Source organism: Podarcis cretensis (assembly GCF_951804945.1).
Source record: "Podarcis cretensis genome assembly, chromosome: 12".
In the NCBI taxonomy this organism is placed as follows: Eukaryota; Metazoa; Chordata; class Lepidosauria; order Squamata; family Lacertidae; genus Podarcis; species Podarcis cretensis.
In genome coordinates, this window is record NC_137181.1 from 32628494 (window position 1) to 32652260 (window position 23767).

The following is a 23767-nucleotide window of genomic DNA, read 5'->3' on the forward strand; positions in this document are numbered from 1 at the left end:
TGTACTCCAACTGTACTTGGAGATCTGTAGACTGGACCAGGCAGTGCATGCAATGGAACATTATCCTGCTTTTGAGTCACCACCATTTTGTCTTCACATTAGTAATGCACAAAGGGGGCTTCATGGGCTATATAGTGAAGTTACATGAACTTCAACAAAATGAGCAATGCTTTTCAAACTGCTTATAATGTATGGGAAACAGCCTTATTAGAAAAGTTAACCAACAAAACTTAAATTAGCAAGAGGACAAAGGATGTCTTCAACCCACTGTGGTTCTCCCTTTATCACATACACATACACAGCACAAGCAGACAATGACCTATCCCCAACAGCATATGAATCAATATCACTAATCTGACCCAACAACCACCACCTCATGCATGCAAACAAACCATACTGCAACCAAGCAGGCACTGGGCCCTCCAAACTATTGCAATGCCAATGTAAATAAATAAATGTACAATAAAGGGCATCTGTCACATGATGCTGACGCGATACCCTACACAAACTCTATGCAATAGAACAAAACATTACTCTCCCATCTCTCTCTTTTTCTCCCCCCAACTGCATGATGTCTTTGACGATTGTGTTTCATACAATACATAAACAAACTGTGAAAAAGATATTATGAATCAAAAATGGAGATGCTATATGCACATTTCCTTGTTCATTTGGTTGCTTTGTAACAAAAGAACATCTTTAATAAATACTAATTAAAAGAATTATTACAGCAGATTACTTGACTGATAAAGTTCCAAGCTGAAATGTAGATCAGTAATTCACTTGTTATTCAAAAATGCACATGTGTAATCACAGAAGATACACACATGCATATATATCTGAACTAATGGCGTATTGTGTGTTTCCATCAATAAATTTCATGAGTGTCTAGTATGCTCATAAAATAGAGATGACAGATACAGCGAAAGAAAAACAAATTACTTCTGTTAAATAAACTGTTGGTTTTTTGGGGTGAAATTACTTGGGCTGTACACGTTCTAAGTGAAACACACTTGATAAGTCACATAAGTTTCCAGTTCTGCACCATTTATTATCTGCTAATGACAAAACACAATAGAACATGGAAAGAAATCAGTATCAATGACAGGAGGAATAATGAGAGGTAACATCACTACTCATTCTGAAGAGAGAAACCAGCTATGAACATGATATAGGCCAGCACCTGCTCAGCCATAATTTACTGGCAATATTTTTGGAGGCATAAACTAGAAATAGATACATTTCAAGGACAAATGTATTTATACTGGCCATAGCTTACAAATTTATGAAGAAATGGATGTCGCAGGCTGAAGAACAGATACACATGTTGAAATAGTAGTACTGAGGTTGACTGTGAGCAGTTTTGATAATATGGGCCCTAATCAATACTTGAATTCCAAAAAAGGCATTAGGAGTCATGATATATATATATATTTAATTCTTATTTATGTATTTTTCTTTTTTAAGGGAAGTTCATCCCTGGTTGAATAAGGACAGGGGTAAGCAAAGTTTTTGTGGCTTGGACCGGTTCATGGTCCTGCAGACGCTGGAGTGTGTGTGTGTGTGTGCGCGCGCGCTGTTTCTGGCGCTCCTTTCTGGGCAGAGGAGGTGTGCACAGCTTCCCATTGGCTGAAGGCGCTTCCTGCAGCCAATGGGAACCTGGTCAGTGTCACAGAAGGCGGTTCCTGTTCTGCTCTGCGTCGGTTTAGCGCAGCACACGGGAGCCAACGGAGCAGGTGGCGGGGGTCCATGGGCCGGTTAAACAACCCCCATGGGCTGCTTGTGGCCCATGGGCCTTAGGTTGCCGACCCCTGAATAAGGAGAACATTTTACAAGCAATAAAGAAAAGAGATGTTTAATTTAAAAGTAGCAGTTATACTTGTTTATAATAAGGAAATGGTTGGTTGCTTGTCATTCCCCCAAGACATCACCTATAAGCTTCCAACCACCCTCCAATTCAATGCACACAAAGACAATGCACAGTACTATTTATCTAGACTTAGACCCTGTTTTCCATGTAAACCGCTGAGAGTGGATTACATCCAGATAGTCTACAGGGCCAGGCACCCTTAGTTTCAGGAGTAGGTTTGTGTCATTTACCTTTATACAAGTCTGTGGTCCATGTATATAGGTTTGAATATATAGCTGTGATCCACAGACAGATAATGTCTCCACACCATTTTAATCTGACCCATTTCCTGTCCTTCTGGTGTTTATCTATTATCTATACAGATTTGATACATAGATATGCCAACTCAGATAAACTGAACTGATGGTGGCCAGCCACAAATAGAAGCACCAGTGATTCCTAATTGGCAGCACCTTTAAACATCCTTCTAGATTCATCGCTGTACCAAGATACCCAGATTTTATTGGTGGCCAATAGGGATGGGGTAACTGTTCACAACGGGGATGCCTGCAAATATGAGCATGCTGGCCTGAATGGTAGAATGCAGAATTGAGATGACCCGTCTCAAGCAGGCCACCTGCCACGATTCTGCTTGTACCCCAACCCTGCTCTCCAGTATCTATTGCACCCTCTTCTCCAATATTTTCTAAAAGGGGAAGGTGATAGCAGAAAGCAGAAGATGGCAGCAAACAAGAGAAAAGACATGATGGACGTACCCTGTGGTAGGAAATCATGATTTGAGTATCTTTTGTCAATAGCAGCGATGGCAACGAAACCCTCAAAATGCCATTGCTCAGCAGAGGAGAGACGATTTTCTATTATACCTGTCCGGTCTTGGAGAGGATGATCAGTTGGTGGAAGAGAAACAGGAGCAGACTGGGGGGTTGGATGACCCCAGTGGGCCTAGCAGTCTGGGGGAGGAGAAATGTGGGTCCCAGGAGACGACTAAATCTTAGGGTAGAGGCTGTGAGCTGGAAGATTGAGGTTCAGATCCTAGGGAGGAGCCAAGCAGGCTCTGAGAAGGATGTTCTACCCAAGAGACACTAGATGCCCAGAGCTGAAAAACAACTGCAGTGACACCACCTCCTGTGAGTGAGCAGTCCCTCCATTCTGGTAGTGCAACTGGGAGCCAGTCTGATGCTGAGTCAGCTTTGGCTCTGTCTCTGTCTCTAGCGGCATCAGCACCAGAGCAAACAAGCCTTGTGAAGCCAATCTGTTCAATGGAGCCCTTGCTTGCACTGGAACCTGGGCTGCTTACCACACAAACAGCTGTGCAACAGAGGGCATGTTGCATGTTAGAACATCTTGGCTTGTGCTTAGCCATATGTGTTAACCTCTGGTGCACCTGTTGAACCTGTGCTTTGTAACCTGATTTATGTACCACTCTGACATATGCTTTTGGCAGAAATAGTGTTAAGAGTAACCATTCTTCATCCAAGGAAATACACAGCATGAAAAGGTCAGCAGATTCACAAAGGAAAAGACAAGACCCAAATAACTAATGTTGCAATCTTGTGTATCTTTCCCAGTGGACAGAAAGAAGCTTCGAATGATAAAACTTTATTTGCACAAATATAGCATTCTTTATATATATATATATAATTTTTATTATTTTTCCAATTTTAAGACAAAACAGCATACACACATCAACAAACAAAAACAAACACACAGATATAATTTCATAACCTCATTTTCATAAGCCTTCTTTCTCGGACTTCCCCATACCTCACCCTTTTTGCATCCAATATTTTACAATTTTTCAGCAACCCTTTACTCCAATTAATTAAAACTTATTATCTTTCTCATCCGGGTGCCCCCTCCAAAAAAAAACTAAAAAAAAAAACTTATTATCTTTCTCAATTTCATCTTATTTCAACAAACAATTTCCGCTGCAATTCTGTATCTTCCTTTCCCTTGACATTTTAGCACTCATCAATATTGTAACAGTTCTTAAGATAAGCTTTGAACTTCTTCCAGTCTTCCTCCACCGTCTCTTTCTCTTGGTCACGGATTCTGCCAGTCATTTCTGCCAATCCCATAAAGTCAATCACTTTCGTCTGCCATTCTTCCAGTGTGGGGAGTTCTTGTGTCTTCCAATACTTTGCTAGAAGGATCCTTGCTGCTGTAGTGGCGTACATAAAAAAAGTCCTGTCCTTCCTTGACACCAATTGGCCGACCATGCCCAAGAGAAATGCCTCTGGTTTCTTGTGAAAGGTACATTTAAGTACCTTCTTAATTTCATTATAGATCATTTCCCAAAAGGCTTTAATCTTTGGGCAGGTCCACCAAAGGTGAAAGAAGGTACCTTCAGTCTCATTACATTTCCAGCATTTATTATTGGGCAGATGATAAATCTTCGCAAGCTTGACTGGGGTCATAATAATAATAATAATAATAATAATAATAATAATAATAATTTATTATTTATACCCCGCCCATCTGGCTGAGTTTCCCCAGCCACTCTGGGCGGCTCCCAATCAGTGTTAAAAACAGTACAGCATTACATATTAAAAACTTCCCTGAACAGGGCTGCCTTAAGATGTCTTCTGAATGTCAGGTAATTCTTTATCTCTTTGACATCTGATGGGAGGGCGTTCCACAGGGCGGGCGCCACTACCGAGAAGGCCCTCTGTCTGGTTCCCTGTAGCCTCACTTCTCGCAATGAGGGAACCGCCAGAAGGCCCTCGGCGCTGGATCTCAGTGTCCGGGCTGTCATGTACCACCTATAAATCATTTTCATAATATTTTCTCTTAAGGCATTGCTTGCCGTGAATTTGATATCGGTGGTCCATAACTGTTCCCAGTCAGCAAACATAATGTCATGACCAATGTCCTGTGCCCATTTAATCATGGCTGATTTAACTGTCTCATCTATTGTATTCCACTTCAGCAACAGATTATACATTCTTGATACATTCTTAGTATTGGGTTCTAACAATTCTGTTTCCAATTTCGATTTCTCCATCTGGAAGCCAATTTTCCTGTCTTGTTTAAATGTTTCCATTATTTGGTAGTAATGAAGCCAATCTCGTACCTTGGGCTTTAATTTCTCAAAACTCACCGCTTTCTTCTTCTAAAATTTCAGAATATTTTGGCCATTTGGATTCCATGTTAAGTTTCTTCACCTCCTTAGCCTCCATAGGTAATAACCACCTAGGAGTTTTATTTTCCAACAAATCCTTGTATCGAAACCAAACATTATATAATGCTTTCCTAACAATATGGTTTTTAAAACCCTTGTGAACTTTAACCTTGTCATATCATAAATATGCATGCCAGCCAAACCTATTATCAAATCCTTCCAAGTCCAGAATATCTGCATTCTCAAGAAGTAGCCACTCTTTCAACCAGCAGAAAGCTGCCGATTCATAGTACAGTCTCAAATCCGGCAGGGCAAACCCCCCTCTTTCTTTTGCATCAGTAAGTATCTTAAATTTTATTCTGGGCTTTTTGCCCTGCCAGATAAATTTAGATATATCTTTCTGCCACTTCTTGAAACAATCTAGTTTATCCACAATTTGTAATGTCTGAAACAAAAATAACATTCTAGGCAATACATTCATTTTGATCACTGCAATTCGGCCTAACAAGGAAAGCTTCAGATTCGACCATATTTCTAGATCTTTCTTTACCTCTGTCCAACATTTATCATAATTGTCTTTAAATAAATTCACATTTTTAGATGTCATGTTAATCCCCATATATTTTACTTTCTTTACCACCATTAACCCAGTTTCGTTTTGGAATCTCTCTCTTTCAACATTTGTTAAGTTTTTTTCCAGAACTTTAGTTTTTTGTTTGTTCAACTTGAATCCTGCCACCTGACCAAAGAATTGAATTAACTCTAAAACTCTTTTTGTACTAGTATCTGGCTCTTGTAAAGTCAATACTAGGTCATCTGCAAATGCCTTCAATTTATAGTGTTTAGTTCCGACCTGAACTCCTTTTACCAGCTGGTCCCCCCTAATCATGTTCAACAAAACCTCCAGGACTGATATAAAAAGTAATGGGGATATCGGGCACCCCTGCCGTGTCCCTTTTTCTATGGAAAGTTCATCAGTAACCACGTTATTTACAATTAGCTTAGCCTTTTGTTCAGAATATATTGCACTTATACCATTTTCAAACCTTTGACCTACCCCCATCCCATGGAGATTCTTCTTCATGAACTTCCAAGAGATATTATCAAAGGCTTTCTCCGCGTCCACAAAGATTAGGACTGCCTTCGTTCCATAATGTCAATTACGTTCCTTACATTATCTGATAAGTGTCTTCCTGGGAGAAAGCCTGCCTGGTCCTTATGAATCTCCTCCATTAACACCCTCTTCAGTCTTTTTGCTAAAATGTCAGCAAATATTTTGTAATCCACATTAAGTAATGATATAGGGCGGTAGTTCTTGATCTGGTTTTTTTCAGTTTCAGTCTTTGGTATAAGTGTGATGAAAGCTTCTTTCCACGATTCAGGTGCCTTTTCCCCCTCTAATATTTCATTACAAACCTCCTTAAGCGGCTGTATTAACCATTCTTTCAATGCTTTATAGTATCTGGAGGTTAGTCCATCTGGTCCTGGAGATTTCCCTAGTTGCATGTTTTGAATGGCACCCTCCACTTCTTGATCTGTTATTTTCTCATTTAAAATCAACATACTTTGTTGCGAAATTTTTTGTAATCCATATTTCTTAAGAAAATCTTCTATGCCTCCTTCGTTTTCCGGCCCTTGTGCATATAATCTCCTGAAATAACTCTGAAAGCAGTTGCTAATCTCATTTGGTTTAAAGATGTTCTTTCCATCCACCTCCAAACTTGTGACTGTATTTAATTTCTGTCTCTTCTTCAATTGCCATGCTAGAAGTTTCCCACATTTGTCCGCTGATTCAAATGTCCTCTGTCTCATTTGCTTGATTTTCCATTCTATCTCCTGGTTCATCAATTCCATATATTGCATTTGATAGAACTTAATTTCTCTCAGAATTTCATGAGACTTTGGTTTAGACCTCAGTTTCTTTTCTCCTTCTTTTATTTTTTCCAGAATCTTATCCTTCCTTTCATTTTGTTTCTTTCTCTTTAAAGAGTTCTGTTGTATCAGAAAACCTCGCATCACGGCCTTGCTTGCGTCCCAAATCACTCTTTTCTCAACCTCTGTCCTCAGATTTATCTCAAAGTAGTCCTTCAAGGTTTTTTGGGCGTTTTTGTAAATCTCCACCTCTCTGAATAGGGTGTCATTCATTCTCCATCTGAAGGATCCAGCTGTTGTTAGTTTCATTTCCATCTTCACTGCGTTATGGTCGGAGCATGTCTTTGGGCAGATTTCCACCTTTTTTATCCTTGGAGCCATTCCACTAGTAATCCATATTTGATCTATTCTTGTCCATGTCATTTGTGCCTCTGAAAAGAATGTTCCCTCTCTCTCAAGAGGGTTTCTTGTTCTCCAGATATCAATCAGGTCTATGTTTTCAGTCATTTCAAAAAAAGTCTTAGGTAGTCTCCCGTCCTTAGAGACCACCTGTCTTTGTGCTTTATCCATATTTGTAGAGACCACGCCATTCATATCTCCTAATAAGATCACCTTATAATCCAAATAATGCGTTAATGTCTCATGCAATTTCTTGTAAAATTCTGCCTTCCCTTCATTTGGTGCATAGATGCCCACTATCAGGAGTTTTTCTCCTTGGATTTGTATCTCAATTGCCAGAATTCTTCCATATTCATCTTTAAAGATCAATTTTGGGGCCAATTTTTCCTTTGCATAAATCACCACTCCTCTTTTCTTAACTTCGTCTGATGAAATAAATTCTTGTCCTAATCTTTTATTTATAAGTAGTCTTCTGTGTGCCCTTGTTACGTGGGTTTCTTGTAGACATATCAAATCCAATTGTTCTCTTTTCAAGATATGAAAGACCTCACGCCTTTTTCTGGGAAGGTTGAGTCCATTACAGTTCCAAGTTAAAAATTGCAGAGACATTATTAGTTAGTTACCTCCAGCTGCTCCCTGCAGCTGTTCTTCTTCCGTTGGTGACTTCAGTCCAAATGTCAAGTTTCCAAGGTCTGTGTCAGAGGTCGAGTCTAGCACTCCTTTCACAAGGTCCTCCTCGTTTCTGTCTAGGAATTGTTCTTTATCTTGCACTGTTCTTATTTTGACTTTCTTTCCTTTGAAGTTAAAAGACAAACCTTGTGGAAATTCCCACCTAAAAGGTATGTTATTCTTCTTCAGCAGGTCAACCAGATTCTTAAAATAAGTTCTTACCTCCAGAATATATTTTGGGATGTCCTTATAAATTTGAACAGAAGCATTTCCAATCTGAAGGGTTCTCTGGTAATGTAAATTTAAAATTTTATCTCTTTCCTCTTTAGATCTCAGAGTTATCAGACAATCCCTTGGGATCTTCCTGCCTTGCCTTCTGCCCAATCTGAAGGCGGTTGTTATCTTAAAATCTTCTTCCTCTGAGTTTACCTGCCAAAATTCTGATAATTCTTTTGTGAGAAAGTCCACTAGGTTGTCCCTTTCACTTTCAGGGACCAACCTAAGTCTCAAATTCTTCTCTTTCCTCTGCATCTCCCACAAAGACAAGGCCGCCTCATGCTGGTCCAACTTCTTACAGACTGGTATTAGACTTTCCTGTGTAGTTTCTGCAGTAATTTTAGCTTCTTCTGCAATTTTTCGAATTGTGGCATTTTCTTGAACCAATTTGTTTATGCTTTCTGTATTAGATGTAATGCTTTTGGTGTTTAAGTCCAATTTTGTTGTAAGTTCTGTCAGTTGTTTGGTATTCTCCGTGCTCTGCTTAGTCAAATTTTCTAAAGATTCATTTATTTTAAGTAATGCTTGAGTCACTGAATCCATGAATACGTTTATTCCTTTCTCATGTCCAGCTGCGCCTGTTGGCAGTAAGCCTGATATTGAGCCTCTTTTCTTTTGTGCAGCTTTAGCCTTAGATCTTGTTGTTATGTCTTCTGCGGAACCACTCATGTCCCAAGGTCGTTCCCACAGGAACAGCTCTTAAATAGCAAAATCCAGTGACTTGTTTTTATTTGACAGTCTATGTTACAACTGTAATCTTTCAGCCCTCTAGAGGGAGCAATACATTGTGTCCAATAAGCAGAAGAAACAAAGAAACCAAAAACCCTCTTGGAGAGAGGTTTTTTTTTTTTTTTAGAAACTTTCAGTCTTTTAGAAACTTTCAGTCTTCCAATTGCGACAGTAATATTTCTGTAAAGTCCCAAAAATTGTATCTATTTGAGCTCTCCGCTTTGCAGCAGGTTTTGTCAGACAGTTCCTGTCAAAGCGCTTCACCCAGGCAGTCTGTTCCCAGAGTCAGAGACAGCAGGAATTAATCACTTAAATTTCCTCTCACGCAGGTTAAGCCAAGTTTCCTTTTCTTCCCCCCCTACTCCTGCTTGCTGGAGGGGTAGTTAGAGTTCAATGCCAAAGTTAAATAATTCTAAAGTTCAAAGTTACTTTTCCTTCAATTGCAGCTTTCCAGTTCCGTTGCTTTAAAAGCCATGCAAACCGGGGGAGGCAGACTTCCTTTATTTACCATCCCCGTTTTCAGCCAAATTTCAAACGTTTTTTATAATCCCAGTAGGTTTCCCAATCCTACTTACGGGTATTTCAATTTCAGTCCAGATTTCAGGAAGGAATCGGCGCTCTCCGCTTATGGCGACGCGGCTTCACTTCACGGGCTGGGTAGCGACTCTCAGCACCGCACGATCCCCCGATGCTCCTCCGGAGCCTTTAAAAAGGCTCTTTTGCAGTAAGGGGGGGCGCAAAAGGTGCCCACCGAGTCTCCTTGTTCACAGGCTTCCGCGCCTGTGATTTTAGGGGTCCCTGCTTCGCCGTAGCGGTCAGACCCGAACTCGTGAAGCAGCCCTCTCTCCGGAGTTCGGGGACAGAGCCGCCATTAAGCGCTGGCGCCGACCGGAAGTCCAAATATAGCATTCTTAATAAGTTAACACAGATACAACAATGAGGGATCCAATTGCCAGAGTTTAAGATAGCATGATTTAGACATTTCAAGCATAGAACGGAGTGGACTATGGAATCTTTCTAGGAAAAATGGTGGCCTCTCTGCCAGTTGCACAATTGTTGTTCACTTAGAAGGCAAATAATGACTGAATTTCAAATGCTTCAGCATAATTAAATTTACAGTAACAGTTGTTGTCAGAGCTGGATGGCTCCTATAGAGAGACATAACCACTGAACAGTGAAACTCGTTTCAGGGTAAAAACAAGTGCTCATTACAAATTGTGCAGTGTATCAGAATGGCAATTTTCACGTCATCTTGTTAACTGTGGCTCTTTATAAATATACAGTACTTTTCATATTTAGGCTCAGCTGTTGAGCCTGCATCGTTTCTCCGATTTACACTACTTTTCTCATTACTAATTTTCAAATATCAACTCTTAATATTAACTGAAGGGTTCATTTTGGCCTCTCAAACTTACAAAGTGTGTTTACTAAAATGTTAAGTTACTACTAAAGCAAGGCTTTTTTTACTGGAGGACTGGAAATTACTGAATGCATTGCCCTTTATTTTCCCTGAAAGTAGAGACCTACTAGCCTTTCTGTGCTACGCAAAGCATTAATAAGCCCCCCAAAAGAGAGTTTAATACACATGACCTGCTCAGCAGCAAGATAAAGAGGACAGACCTCAAGAGGACTCCACTTCCACCAGGAGCACACTTATTTATTTATTTGCTGTCTTTAGATGCCACCTTTTTGTCCAAGGAGCTCAAGGTGACTTAAATGGTTCTGCCTCCTCATTTATTCCCCATAACAACCCTTTGAGGTAGGTCAGACTGAGAGGAGTGACTGGCCCTAAGGCCATCCAGTGAGCTTCATAGCACAGTGGGGATTTGAACTCTGCTCTTTTGGTCCTTGCTCAACATAGTTCTCACATAGTTCTCACTATAGGTAAAAAGGGTAAAAGTAAAGGACCCCTGGTCAGTTAAGTCCAGTCAAAGGCGACTATGGGGTGTGGCGCTCACCTCACTTTTCAGGCCAAGGGAGCCGGCAGCCAGCTTTCCGGGTCATTTGGCCAGCATGACTAAACCGCTTCTGGTGCAACGGGACACTGTGATGTAAACCAGAGCACACTGAAATGCTGTTTACCTTCCTGTTGCAGCAGTACCTATTTATCTACTTGCACTGGTGTGCTTTCAAACTGCTAGGTTGGCAAGAGCTGGGACAGAGCAATGGGAGCTCACCCCGTCATGCAGATTCGAACTACCAACCTTCCAATCAGCAAGCCCAAGAGGCTTGGAGATTTAGACCACAGTGCCCACTTGCTATAGCTCTCACTATACCACAGTGTAGCTCCTCCTCTGTGCCATGCAAGTTACACTCTGGATCACTGATAATAATTTGTGGGACATGCTGGTCAAATACTGACAATCAACTCATTAAGTGGAAGTGTTTCCAGCCACAGATTTGCTTGGTCATCTGGAATGACACACTTTAAATGTTAGAATTAGCACCTTGACGTTCCTTTGGAAATTCACAGGAAGCCAGCACAAGACAAGATTGTTGCAGCCTATGCTTGTGTGTATTGAAGCAGCTGGAGTCTCTGAGAGGTCTCCAAGGGTGGTCCCACGACAGGCATTGTCTGGAGCTGTCAAAACACCGAACTGTCACAACATAGACTCAGGGCAGCTGCCTTTAAAATGGGTGGGGCTACAAAAGGATAGCGCTTTAACTGGGAGGGGGGAAAGCAGCTAGCAGCCGTAGGGCAAAGGCACAGTAGTGTGTGAGAGTGGCACCCACCCTTTGACTTGTTATTTGCAAGATGGTTCCCACTGAACTGAGCATATTTGCAAAGCATTCTGCAAAAAGAGATTTGTGTACAGCTAGAAGAACAACATAATTGCAGATATGGATATTTATTGGAAACTGACAATTATATTAATTTTTGTAAGATTTTTTCAAAACCCCCATGAAATATTGGCTAGATAATTAATCAGAAATTTCTTGAAGTCACTTCCCTAACTTTTCTAAGAGAAGTTGGACTTTAAACACAGTTTCTTAAATGCAGAAACCGAAAATGGGAAAGTACTTCAAATTTTAGTCTTCGCTGAACACTGCCCTCTTGTGGCTGTACGCTACACCTTATCCTTGCAAACCTTTTAAAAATATATTCACAATGCAATCCTGCACACATCTACTCAGAAGTAAGGTCCACAGAGTGCAGTGGGGAGTATATTTAAGTCGCCTGGATGACGGAACAGGCTGGTATTTCGTGTGGTTGCCACTCCACAACAGAATCTTATTTCACGTAATGCATCTCAGTAATCCTGAGGAATTTCTTTGGCTTCTGTGGGGCTGTCATTTTATAGTAAGAGCTTCAGACATGCTGTATGGTGTGTGTTTTTTAAAGAGCAAGAACCAACATCTTCAATTTAGCCTTGGAGTAAATTAGAAACCAGTAATGCAGTATTTTGTCATGTTGGGACATATATGCTTCTGGAAGCTAACACCTGCCTGTCAAACTAGGTGTTGGGCTGCTTAAAGTTCTGAACTGCTTTCAAGGGCAGCTCTGCCTGTAACACACTACAGTAGTCCAGACAACTAACCATCAGGGGAAGCACCGCAGCAGCAAGATCTCTGTTTCCTAGGAAAGATGCAGATAAGCCTGAGAAGAGGTGTTCGTGCTCAAAGAAGCCCTCACTAGAGAATCCAGGAGACACGTTTCTTCAATAGGAATACAACTCAGTCACCTCCCCAGCTATAGGACCACTCACCTTCCATCAATGGGAATCAGGGAAACTCAGTCAATAAAAGAAGTAAGGTGCTAAGAAACAATGAGAGGCAGGGTAATGGAAGGAGAAGGAATAGAGAACCAAGAAGAACAGAGGGGTAGAAGGCATCGATTTCAAAAACAGCCAATCGACTGACGTGGGGGGAATTCGGGGTACAGGAAAAAGATGATCTGCATGCTGATAAAGTGAAAGAATTAGATAGGGAAAGGAACTATGAGTTAGTGAAATTTAAGGACAAATTGCAACTTTCACACAAGTTATGGGTGTCATCTCTCTCCATGCATTGCTTCTGCAGTTAAATTTATGCTGCCAGTACACTGAAAATAATAAGCTGTATTTCTCCCCCTGCCCCCCAAAAAGCTAATGTTTGATGACATTTAGGATTACACTTACCCTGGCATTGGCCCATTTCCAGCAAGGCTATAAACTTGACGAGGATTCAAAAGATACTGAAATTTTCTGTAAATTCTGCATTTGTGAAAAAAAGGGAGAAATATTTAGCAGGCCCTATTAGCTAGTCAATCGGTAATCCTAAATTAAACCAAGATATTTGGATTAAACAAAATCTTGCCCACCTGAGCTGCATCAACCAGTGTGTGTTGGTTTAACCTTTATGATTGCATATAAGACTCTTATAACGCATGAAAACAGAAAAAAGGTACGTAGCTGCATCTCTTATTTAAGTTTCACCCTCTTGTAAGTTGGTCACATCTGAACAGCCTGATCATTTATCAAATGTTTATTAATGCCAGTCAAATCCTTGGGAAACCAAACTCATGCACTATTCCTAGCCTGGACGTGATCCAAAGGAAGGGGGAAGTCAGTGCAGGGTGACTGGGTTTGACTCGTGGATGGATGAAATACTACAATGACAATGACTAAACTAGACTTCTGACAGGTGGATATGCTTGGGGTTTTAACAGGACTGAACTTTTCCACAAATTATCAGTGCTTTCCCTATCTTCTTTTGGAGTAAGAAAAGGGTCGATATGCTATGCTAATCTATTTAATAAAGTCTTCCAAAGAGAGAAACATTTATTTGGAAGCACCTGCGAGAAAAAGGTCCATCTTGATTCTTATGCAACCTGCCATTTTTGTGGCATTACAACCTTGACCCATTAGCCACAACAGAACACACACACTCTCTCTCTCTCTGCCCCCGGCCCCCAAGCTGGCATCTACCTTAGTGTTTGGAGACATAAATTTAACTCTTACAAAGCTGCTTCCTTCCACAAAACACTGGAATTGGAGAGCGCTGGTAAAATCATGACCTTTCATTACAGTTTAAAGCTGTTAGTCATAAAGACCCCCATCCCATTCCATGTATTTCCCTTAAACTAGAGATAGATGTTTTGTTTTTGAAAAGCAACTCCCCTTCTTGACACATTGTGACATTTTTCTTATATGATAAGTATAGGTAAAGGTAAAGGGACCCCTGACCATTAGGTCCAGTCATGACCGACTCTTGAGTTGCGGCACTCATCTCGCTTTATTGGCCGAGGGAGCCGGCATACAGCTTCCAGGTCATGACTAAGCCGCTTCTGGTGAACCAGAGCAGCACATGAAAACGCCGTTTACCTTCCCGCCGGAGCAGTTCCTATTTATCTACTTGCACTTTGACGTGCTTTTGAACTACTAGGTTGGCAGGAGCTGGGACCGAGCAATAGGAGCTCACCCCGTCGTGGGGATGTGAACCGCCGACCTTCTGATCGGCAAATGCTAGGCTCTGTGGTTTAACCCACAGCGCCACCCGCGTCCCCATATGATAAGTATATAGGCATTATTTTATTTTTAGCACATGCTTGTCTACAGCACTTTTTAAAAAATGTCTGGATCACTAAAGTGCCAAAAAGTGCTTTAACTCACGCACCCTTGTACAGATCTTGCTTGGCAAGGCCAAAATTGCTCCCAGGAACCACATCCAGGATTTAGAATTAAATGCAAATAAGATGTCCACCCCTCGTTTCCAGGATGTGAGAGATGCTTCTTTGTGGTCCCACGTAGACTTTTTTTATATACCCTTGCAGCTTTCTAAACTTATGCTTCCTGGTTCTAAGGAAACCAAGGCTGTGTGCACACCAGGCATTTAAAGCAAATTTCCACACCCCAAAGAATCATGGGAAATGTAGTTTTTAAAGGGTCTGGGAACTGTAGCTCTGTGAGGGGCAAACAAAAGTTCCTAGGAGTTCTTGAGACACGTGCTTTAAATGTATGTACACAGTCCAAGTTCATGATTTCAGGACTTCCACCAGCAACATTTAGTCGTAATAGGTTCCTTAAATTTCTCTTTGTTACTTTTTAAGGATGATATACTGCTTGACTGCAATAAAACCTAAAATACGGAATCATATCATTTTACTTAGGAAACTATTTGGCTTTGAAACGGTAACAGATTATTTCCTTGGTCACCATCCCACCTTCCCATCCCACCCTCATCTTTAGCAGGGCAGGGAGGAAGACTTTAGTAGGACTGTGAATGAAGACTTGTCTTTAGCAAAATAATCACACAAAATTCTATATATTTGATATTGTCCTAGTTCATTTTTATTGCTAGTAATGTACACTGGGTCACATAATCAGTGGTAGGTGGAAGGGGAGGATGAAATGTAAGACACACTTTTCCCCCCTCAAGTATTAACACAAATAATTGACTTCCTCACAGAAAAGCATTGGAAAGAATCATGAGCAATAAATGCATACCTTTCTCCTTGTTTTCCACCACTCTTAGGGTTGACGAAAACTAGAAGCGGATGAGTACCCCGAGTAGGTGTAATCTAAGAGAATTGCCACAGAAACCCATTAATCTTGAGTTTTTAATTCTGATTTTCCTTATATCTACAGTGTGGGTGTGGGTGTGTGACACTAACTCATTGCTAAAACATTTTGTTAAGATATAAGTGAAATTTGTTTTTATTTTGATGCTCACACAAGGTTACACTACTTGAGACTTTAAAATGTTTCTGGTGGGGTTGCTTTTTGTTTTTGTTACTATGTATTTTTGTGTTTGTATATTATAAAGCTCCCTGTAATCTTCAGATGAAGGGCAGTACAGACATTTAATTTATACTAATGATATTAATAAATACATTTTTTATTTTAAAAAATCCATACTTCATCGAACACATCACCATGTAATGGTGTTTAATGTAATAAGAATGTTTAATGTAATAACTGGATAATATTAAATCAGCTCGTTAGTGCAACTTTAACATCATTTATTGCCAATTTTAATAACTATTCAAAACGATCCTAAATACTTTATTCATAATACTCATGTTGTTACCTTATAACTATGTTAAGCTATGCTATCATTCCACCCTATGAAACTAACACTTAGTTTAATACTTACCATATCGATACTTCCCCCAGTAATATATTTCCACTGAACTACATCTCTTGAAAAACCTGTTATCCTGCTGCTTTCTTCCTCTAACCCTTATTGCCTTTGTTAGTTTAATCACATGCAATTTCTCATACTCCTGTTGACCAAATATCTACCGTAGGGAGACCGGGCTCCCCCCACCCTAAACTTGACATATGGCCATCCAGATCATTGTTAACAAATAGACTGTAATTTCTAAGCATCCATGAGTTATAGTTTTTTTAAAAAAATATCCAAACAATGCACTTGAAGATCCCTTCATAACTCACACCCAGTAATATATTCCACCAAAATGTATTTAATTTTTCTAGCTTGATAGTGCTATCGGTCTAGGACAGGCTTACAATTCTCATTGCCTGGTTTGGCTGTAAATACAACTGGGAAACCCAGCCAGATGGGTGGGATATAAATTATTATTATTATTATTATTATTATTATTATTATTATTATTTCTCCTTTCTGTGTTTCAGAGGACTTATATCCAGCTAAGACCTCAATTTAAGGTTTTTAAAAGTGTTTGTACATTCCCAAAAGGTTTTATGATGATTTGCTCTAAAGATATTAAAGTCTATATAATATTTAATTCAGAATGATTGCCAACAACATGTGTAGGAGTAGGAACCCAGGCCCCCTATCCCTGAGCTGCCTATCCCCTTGATTTAGAGGGGTGCCTACATAGTCTAGTCAATAATTTCTTGTGGGTCCTCAGGAACAATTGGTTAGGGCTGGAGTCACAGACAAGGGCCCACACCTCCCACACTCCCTCATTTCTCATTCCCTCCTACCCCTTGTAGCACCCTATGCCCCCTATGAAGCATCTACATAGCACCAATGAGCCTTTCTGAACACTATGGGATGGGATGTGGGGTTCTGAAGGGAGAAATCATCTTGCCCCTTCTGATGGTTCTCAGGATCCAAGCCATTGTTCATGGCTGCAATCCTGTTAGGTTATTAACCCTAGCGCTCTTGGCTGACGGGTGTAAATTTTTAATAAAGTTTAAATTTTTAACAGGGTTTAAGCCCTACAACATCTGTAACTCCCACTTCTCTGCTATTAAGGAAAGACAGCACTGTTCAGGACCCTTTTCAGCTCCCCAGGCAATTATCTGTTTGAACGGGGGTGGAGGGGCGAAGGCCTATGAATTGAGTCCCATACGCTTCTGCATGGATAGCATAACATTACAGCCTGTTATCAAAAACTGTCATATCTTTAATGCTCATCTAGAGCTTTAATCAATTCTACTTATTTAGTCCAATTCCAGGGGTGTTTGTTCCTGTGAATGAAGGATAAACCAATGGTTCTCATTGTGACAAAGATGGACTGCCTCTTAGAAGTCTCTATGGATTCAGGTTAATTAATGAGGCTCATCCTAAGGTTATACATGATATATTACTTCCTCTAATTAGAAATAATAATCCTGATCATTATGCTGGTTAAGCTAGAAAGAAATAAGATGAATGTGCTTAACTATGATTAATAATAGTTGTACCTAAGTAGCAATCTCCTCTGCCACTGAGTTGCCTGCATAGTCTTATATGACTATGTTTTTAACAGCATAAAAATATTAATGAATATTCTAAAATTTTTCTTTCTGTAATACATATTTTTTTATTTAAAAAATTGCAGCAGATCTGGGAAATGTTATCTTTTCCTTACTCTGATGCCAGGATAAGCTTAGAAACACATTTAAGAAACTACTTGAATTCTCCAGTCCATACATTGTCACAGGAGCATAGAATCCACTTTAAACTGAACATCTAGTTATACTGTTATATTTCATGTGTTAAAACACAAGCCATTATAGGATTATGTATAATGCTAAATCTGCTTCCCTTTTTTGCTCAGAGATCCTCTCTGTTTGCTTCCACATGTTGGCTCTAAGCCATCTACTAGTTACACAGGGAATCATCGCTGATATCTCAGATAATAATAAATAGCTATGCGGATATACGTTTTAATCCCATACAAACATATTGCAACCTGCTGGCTTCTAGTATATCTTAAGAGAGGTGTCTGAGGTAGGAGAGGGAGTTCTTGTATGGATATTTTTTTAAAGAGGTCACCCCAGTATTGTATATGATTCAGCCAATCAGAGTGCAAGTCTTTACAAATTATTGTGTGTATAGGGAATAACCCATACAGTTGAACTTATTCGTGTTAAATATAACAGCCGAGTTTTTGTTAAATGTTCGAAACCCAATCACACAACTGGAATGAAATATCACTGATCAGGATATATGCTAATGCAGATGTGAATGACAGCCAGCAAATGATTTGCCTTCTCACCTACTGGGCTTTTAAAAGCAAAATGTTCTACCAATTTTGAAAAGCAGGCTTGAAAGTCCTGTGCAGATGGCATTCCTAGAAAGGAACTGGAGAATCTGCCAAGAGTTTCACTGTGCGTTTATATTCTATTGCAGAAAATGTTCTCTTCAACGTTACCAGTCTAGTGCCTTCTTCACGCCTAACGGAAGATAACATGGAGACACCTGGAGGCGATTTTGTTCTGTGTGAAGGCAGAACGAGGCAATGGTATGATTTCATAAACCATGTTGCAGGTAGAGATCTTGGCACAAATATATGTAAGGAGGCAACCATCCTGTTACCATCTTAACATTATACAAGAGCATTCATTCAGACTCTCCACCCCTGTTCTAAGTTTTGTCCTGTAATTGGAAAATCTGAAATGTGCAACCGGATACTACAGTTTTATGCTGGGGCCCCATATTGGGCCAAACTCATTCTGTGACATGGGAAAACATTGGAAGAGTAGCTGTACACAATTTTAAACACAACAGAAGTAATCGCACCTGAAGGCCTTGCCCATCTACAGTGACAGAATTTGCTCTCTGCATCTTGTTCCGATCACCTAGTTTGTTTGTTTGTTGGGAACCATCCTTTTCTTTTTTCATAGTTGCCTGGCGTTCCTAAAAGGGAGGTTGGAAGCAGCAGATTAGTGCATTATAGTATCTTACTATGGTGGAAATTGAAGACTCTCATTCTAGCTTTATACATTCAAATACCGCTTCAGTGATAATGGGTTCAGTGATTGCAATCAAATAATTAAATGAAGCCCAACTTCATATACATCTATTTATGTATCTAAACATAATAAATAGATAGGTGATATTGTATTTTGTCACAATAAGTGCTAATGCAATGGTATGAAGTTGGTAATAATCATGAGGTCATCTAAGCTGTATGGTTAAGCGTATTGAAAAAGGAGATTAATCAATCGCGTTTTGGCCCCCGTCTCTAAAATAAATAAATAAATAAATAAAAACCTACTAAAAAGTGCAATTGTTTTTGCAATCTGCTTTACCCTAAATCTGAAGTTTTCAAAAGGGTTTGTTACATTACAACCTCACTAATCTGAGTTAGCTACAACACAGTCCTATATATATCTACTCAGAAGTTCCATTGACCTCAATGGGACTTAGTCCTTGCTATGTGTGTATAGGATTTCAGCCCTAAAACCAAATTTGGACTATCTGGATAATACAAAGTTAAGACTGAATGCATGCAAAAAGCAGAAAAACATTCTCCAAGTGGTGATTTATTTATTTTTTATTTCTTACATACATGCTTTTAAGAAGCATTTTTCCACGTGAAAATATGTCACCTCCTCAGCAACTGTAGATAAAGAGGCTTAGGAGAAAGGCACTACACAGGAAAAGACATGGAATCATAGCTACACTGAACAAGCAGAAAAAGTGAATGAAATAATTATTTTAGGAATACATAACATTCACTTAATATCCATAGGACAGAGGGAGATACGCTGCACACAATGCCCAGACTGAGGACTTGTTCCTGAAATATATTCACAGTCTTCCAGTGTTTACAGCCACACAACCGGCAGGAAGGCAGGGAGCACTACTGAACCCAGCATGGAACCACAGCAAGGAAGTGTGCACCTCTGGAATTTCATTCCTCAGTTGCATAAGCCTAGCAAACTTTTTTTTTTTTTTTTAAATGTCTCCTATACTGCAGAGTCCACAGAGCTACCCAATATATCCCTTGGTTTTTCCTACCCCCTTGTGACCAGTACATCCTGGTCTTCAGCAACATTTGAACAGGTGGTGGTCCAGGCAGATTGGCAGCAGATCGGAAAACCAGATTTCACTTCCCCGAGTTTTCAAAGGCTTACATTTGAAGCCTAGGTCCTATTCCCATAATGGCTGAAGGAATTTGGCAGATACAATAGGAGACAAGAATGCTGGGCATCGACTGTGCCGAAGCAACTCAAGACCAGGAGCATCTTTTCTGTCACCTCCTTTACTGTTCTTTGAGGATTAATTCGACAAACAGAAAAAAATAAATACCCTAGTCAATATTCTGTGCCACTCAATCCCAGTCGCTCAATCTCAGTTAGACTTGAAAGATTTTGCAGATCCTCTTTCACTATATAAAAGGTAAAGGCAAAGGACCCCTGGATGGTTAAGTCCAGTCAAAGGTGACTATGGGGTTGCAGCGTTCACCTCACTTTCAAGCCGAGGGAGCTGGCATTTGTCCACAGACAGCTTTCTGGGTAATGTGGCCAGCATGACTAAACTGCTTCTGGTGCAACGGGACACTGTGACGGAAGCCAGAGCACACGGAAATGCCATTTACCTTCCCGCCACAGTGGTACTATTTATCTACTTGCACTGGTGTGCTTTCAAACTACTGGGACAGTGCAACAGGAGCTCACTCCATTGCGGAGATTTGAACCAGCGACCTTCTGATCTGCAAGCCCAAGAAGCTCAGTAGTTTAGACCACAGCGCCACCAGCGTCCCTCCTATCACTATATATATATATATCCTACAAGAAGAAGTGACAGTTCAAGAGGACAGCTAACTGCTCCAATGAGGAGAGCAGGGGAATCCAATATGCTGTCCTTCAGAAACTGCTGGATGCAAACTCACGTAAGTCAAAGCCAGCCTGACGTATGGTCAGGTATGATGGAAGTTGAGAGTCCAACAACATCTTAGAGGGCACCATGTTGGCGACCCCTGCTCTACTAATTAAACACCTCTACTTTGTGCTGCCAGAAACATTTCTACAGGCACATTCATGAGGAAAGTATGCAGGTGTAGGCAGTAATGCTACTGTCTTCTTGTTGTCGTTGTTAAGTGAAACTAAATTAATTGTGCAGGTGTTATGCTTCATAGTAACAAAACACATATAAACACAGAAAAAATGCAGACTGCCAGAAATAATATTCGTAATTGTCGTGATCAATTTACAGCTTTTAAAAGGGGGACGGGGGTGGGAGGGGAGAGACAGAAAAAGAACTAATGTTGCAAAGTAAGGAACACTGACAGATTTTTCCTGCTGCTGCTGCTGCAGTGAGAAAGAAAAGAACCAAGGCTGGTGGTAAAATTGAAAAAATAAATAAATAGTAATATATAGATCATATTGAGGCCCCCCAGAATCCATGCAGACCTAGATAAACATCCAAAAAAGGTATGTCATCTCTTGCTTTGTTGTCTTTTAAAATAGTAGGCTGTGACATTTTTTATTCACCTATGGCGGTCGCTTCTTAAATTCACTTTAAGTTGGGCCCCTATTATGTTAAAGGGAAATCAGGTGTGCCTGCTAACAAGAAGAGCTATCTGCAATTATGCGCTTTGCCGCCCCTTTATTCCAATGTTCAGAAACTACAAATGAAGCACAGAACAAATTACCAATAGAGAAATCAAAGGCATCTAAAACCTCGGGAGAATATTATATTCCTTCTAAATGTAACACAGAGGACAGATCTTTTTTACATACATGTGTATAGCATTCTGACTGATAATTCAAAATATTCACTTTATTTTTTCATGCAGTGGGTACCTTAAGTGTTTATGATTTAACAAGCTAACTTAATTTAACATGCAATACAATCCTTTGCATGTTTACTTGGAAGTAAACTCCTCTGTGTTCAATGGGGCTTCCTCCCCAATAAATGCATTTATGATTGCAGCCTAAGGTAGATTTGTTCTGAAGCCAATTTTCAGTTACTAGGTTTTTGGCCTAGAAATATATCTTTAAGGAAAATATTTATTCAGGTTCTTTATTGTATATAATTTTATTGTTTCTTAACTTTTTAAAGTTGTCTTGGGAGGGTATATTTTTTAAATAAAATCTGTTTCTTATCTCTCCCAAGAATCAAATCAAGATCACTGCAGAATCCAAAAGGTAAAGCAATACCTAGCACATTCCTATTCAAAACTTTCTTAGAAAAATGCTTAGAATGGGGTTAGAATGGGCATCACCCTTAACATTATCACATCTCCAGCACTGCATATCTTCCTAATTTTCCTAGGGTTATTATACTTTGCAATGGGTGTCAACTATTTTATAAAAGGTGAAATTTTAAAATCAGTTTTCAAATACAAAATACAATGTTTATTCCTCCTCATTGAACTCCTAGATAATTGTTTCAATTTTCCATATAACTTGCATAATTGCTGGCTGGCTAAATCCTTATCTGTTTCTCCTAGGTTATTTCTACCTGTAGATTCTTTTCATCTCTATAGAAGGGATGATGTAAACATTGCCTAAATAAAGGGTTTTTGTTTCTCTTTTGCAGTTAGAATTCTTCAGTAGTACTACAGGACTGAAATATTAAAACCTTAAAATAAGGAGATCAAACCACATTCGGCATGTCCTTCAAAAAACAACAGCTATGTAAAATCTCAGGGCGATTGTGCGATATTCTTATATAAAAATGGAGGTGAAGCTGACACTTATTGAAAATAAATGACACTGCAAAATGCAGATATTTATTTTCTGGGTAGCATATATGTTCTAGTTATGACTATTTTATTAGGGTATACAAAATGATTGATGCGGCTGTAATCATTTTGTCTCATGGACACAGGCAATGCTGAGTGAAAGTTACTCAATAAAACACTAATGCACATTTTGACGGCTTGCAACGTGAAAGTATTCTGTTTTCTCCATGAACTTCTAGACTAGAAAAAAAATCCAAAAAGTATTGCAACAGGACATTGGTTTCCTGATTGTAACCCTTAGAGGCTGATTAGGTAGCAATATCCTATTCCTGTTATTCTATATAGTGTTACAGATTAAGTGAATGCACCAGTGCAACTTCTCTTTGCTTTGGATCCTTCCATTCACAAGTCCAATCACTGTTGATCTTCTACCCATAGGCATACAATGGACTTTGATGCAGACAAGGAAAGGCCTTGTGGGAACTATAAAAACATACACTGAGTTGCTCCAGGTCTTCCCCGGTTTGCACACTGACATTACAACACAAAGATTCTATTGTGCCATTATACCGGATGTCTATTTTATGTTGTTTATGTTCAAGGTTGTTCAGCCCTCTTACTGCAATAACAATGTTTTGTTCATATAGTTAAGGCAGAAGAATCAGATGATGCTCTTCCAAAGTGATGTTTAGCTGATTGTGTAAACTTCTAGTGAATTTTGTTCAGGAAGACTGTATACGTCATCTCTGCTGCCTAAAAAAATCCATTTCACACAGACATGAGGGAAAATCTGTTTCTGCCACTCTCCTCCACCATATTATCTAAACATCACCATTTCAAATTCTCTAAAAGCCACAGGAACATTTGTGATGCAACTCATAAAGTCCCAGAAATGAGAACAAAGGTCCTCTATAATATGCTGAAGGCAAAGTTCTGAAGAACAGGATCTTCATGCACCTATTAGCTATCAATAGCTCAGCCTGGACAGCTCAGTTGGTTAGAGTATGGTGCTGATAAC

The 23767-nt window shown here is 39.7% G+C and overlaps 1 protein-coding gene across 6 annotated transcripts in view; it reads right to left on the reverse strand.

Annotated features, from left to right (window-relative positions):
* The window catches only part of DGKB (diacylglycerol kinase beta), a 298387-nt gene that overhangs the window by 148670 nt on the left and 125950 nt on the right, over nt 1-23767 (reverse strand). For all 6 annotated transcript variants that reach the window (XM_079947902.1, XM_079947906.1, XM_079947903.1 and 3 more), the window contains 3 exons: nt 18855-18971; nt 15362-15435; nt 13055-13129 (listed from right to left, as the gene is read on the reverse strand). In XM_079947902.1, coding sequence (XP_079804028.1) covers nt 13055-13129; nt 15362-15435; nt 18855-18971 — 266 coding nt within the window. The remainder of the gene's footprint in view (nt 1-13054; nt 13130-15361; nt 15436-18854; nt 18972-23767) is intronic.